Genomic DNA, 2,440 nt, shown 5'->3' with positions numbered 1-2,440 from the left:
AGAGGAAGCTAGTCAATCGGCCAAGGATTCCACAGCATTGCTAAAAAGGAAGGATTCCAACCGACTGAAACTTAGGTGTCTTATATGATAGCGAGAGCGGCAGCTTCATCTGAGAGGAATATCAAGGAGTGAGCAGTTCTATCCCGCGCTGTAACCCAAAGTTATCCAGGGAGTGGAAGCCGCCACCAGTTGGCAGCACAATGAGATAGAGAGGAAGTTTTTAGTACTTTTCCTATACACTTGCATGTGACATATGAAGAATCTAGTTGCTTTTATTTAAAAATAGGTGTTATTAATGTAAGTTCTAAAGTTTTCTTTTTTGGATATTGCTTAGAAATGGGTAGGACGTGTGTGACACCATGCTGCAGAACTGGATATCCTCTAGAGAAAGGTAAAAGCCAGAAAATTGGACCAAAACCAGCACTGTTTAAAGCCCCAAAAGGCCCTGACTTGTTTAAGAATTGGAAACAGAATTTACCAAGGAAAGAATTTTTGTTAACCAAGAGCTCTTTTGTGAGTGAGCTGCATTTTCTTCCAGAGGATGTACAAAACACATATTCTGGAGTTCCATCTGACATTACTGCACTTCAAACGGTACGCAAAAGATTAAGACCTGGGGCCGTGCCTGTTTTATGGCCTGGTAAGTTGTGGTTATATTAAAATTTAGTAAAGACTTATTCTTTCATTTATTGTTTTCAGTCAGGATGCCCAAACCATCTGTCAAGGAGAGAGACACAAAAAAAGAAACCTCCAAAAAAGAGAGATCGTCCCAACTCTCCAAAGGAAAGAACAGTGAAGAACAGCAGTGATGTTGAGTCTGATGATAATTCTAATCCCTTAGCACTGAACAATCGGAAGAGAAAAATGCCTGATGATAACGAGAAAACTAGCTCACAATCAAAGAAAAATCGTCTTACTGACCCGGGTAATGAAGAAATTGGTTTTGAAGATTCAGATGTTTTTGACATGACGGAGGTTTTTCTTGACCCGTCCCTTGTGGCTGATCCTGACTTATCAAGGTAGTAGATTCTGTGTCTGTGTTAAATGTGCAACAAGTAATATTAACAATTTATATCGTCAGAGAGATTATGGAATATCCATCTGGATGGATGGAGGTGAAACGAGAATAACTTCTTTTGAAAAAAAAAGAGTAGTTTGTGAATTGCTGGTTAATCCTACAACCAAACAGCACTTCGTAATGAAATCCGCATCAATTGATTTTACATTTAAATCCGTGTCTTTCTTCATGCTTGGGAAACTAAAACTTCGTGTCCACATCAATCACATCTTCTATTGGCTCCGGCAGTGGTTTTAAAGGTGTATTTTACCTTAGTTAAGAGAAGGTGCGAGAACGTGAGTCTGTCTTCGAGCGAACCGAAAATGACTCCCCGTCGTCTGAAAACCGCCACTAGCGCTGCTACATGCCCTTTTTTCACAATAGAAATTAAACATAGGGGTGTGTGGGTGAAAAAGATGTGGGTTACCCGAAACATAAGGGAGAAATGAAGAAAAGGACAGGTATGCATAATAAGAGTTGATAACATTGTTGAATATGTGACAACGGGGGAAAGTAAGAGCAAAGGGGAAAAGCAAATGAAGTTTCCGCATCTAAGCTGGATATCAAAGGGGCGGTTTTCACTTCTGGGTGGATTTGGGCACTGTTTCATGTGGAGGTGGTCGTCTGTTGTACCTTCGGGGTTGAGGAACTGGTTCCATACCTTGTGATGAGGACCCTGGTTGTTCGGGGGTTTTCCCCAGTTCCGTTACTACTGGTGGAATCTGTGGAGCAATCTGCGGTGTTCTGATAGTTGGCCTGGATCCTTCTGGCATCACAGCGATTCACTGGCGGAGGAATTGACGATTTTTTCTAAAAAAGCCCACTGGCCATAGCTTTAACGAAGTTATCACGGAAGTCTCCTGTGTCTACTACCACGCCTGGAGTTGTCCAAAGTTTGGTGGATGGGTCCAGAATCAGTACGTAATAACTTATGCCAAGGACTGGTAGGGCCTTGGTTGTGAGGTTGTAGCGAATAGTCTGGCGTATGATTTTTCGGTATGCGTGGGCTTTTAGAGTTTCTGTCAGTTACTGCCATTCTGGAGCGAACGATCGGCGATGCACCGACAAGCTTTCCCGGACTGAGCGATTAAATACCAGTTGAGCTGGCGAGACCCCTCCAATGCACGGGGCGTTGCGGAACAGTTAGAGTAATTTGGCCAGTTTGTTTGCGTCGGGCAGGCGTCCCATCTTGCAACCAATCACCAGCTTCTTTATTGACTTAATTTCCACCTCCGCTCTTCCGTTAGATTTGGGATAGTGTGACGACGACGATCCCCATAACCTCCCAGTCTCTCAGAAATGCCTGGAATTATGCTGCTTTGGACATTGTCCATTCACAACTTTACTTATTGCATAAAATGGTCTTAGCTCTAACAGGAGATT

General features: G+C 42.9%; 1 protein-coding gene across 1 annotated transcript; it reads left to right on the top strand.

The window, feature by feature from the left end:
* The first annotated feature begins 232 nt into the window (after positions 1–232).
* Positions 233–821, top strand: LOC116916466. Its single transcript, XM_032921717.2, has 2 exons — positions 233–640; positions 700–821. The coding sequence occupies exons 1-2, from the start codon at positions 337–339 to the stop codon at positions 807–809; spliced, it is 414 nt and encodes a 137-aa protein (XP_032777608.1). The 5' UTR covers positions 233–336; the 3' UTR covers positions 810–821.
* Positions 822–2,440: the final 1,619 nt, after the last annotated feature.

The sequence above is a fragment of the Daphnia magna genome, linkage group LG1 (genome assembly GCF_020631705.1).
Source record: "Daphnia magna isolate NIES linkage group LG1, ASM2063170v1.1, whole genome shotgun sequence".
Taxonomy (NCBI): Eukaryota; Metazoa; Arthropoda; class Branchiopoda; order Diplostraca; family Daphniidae; genus Daphnia; species Daphnia magna.
Note: the sequence above shows the minus strand (reverse complement) of the source record. Positions and strands in the feature narration are given on the sequence as shown.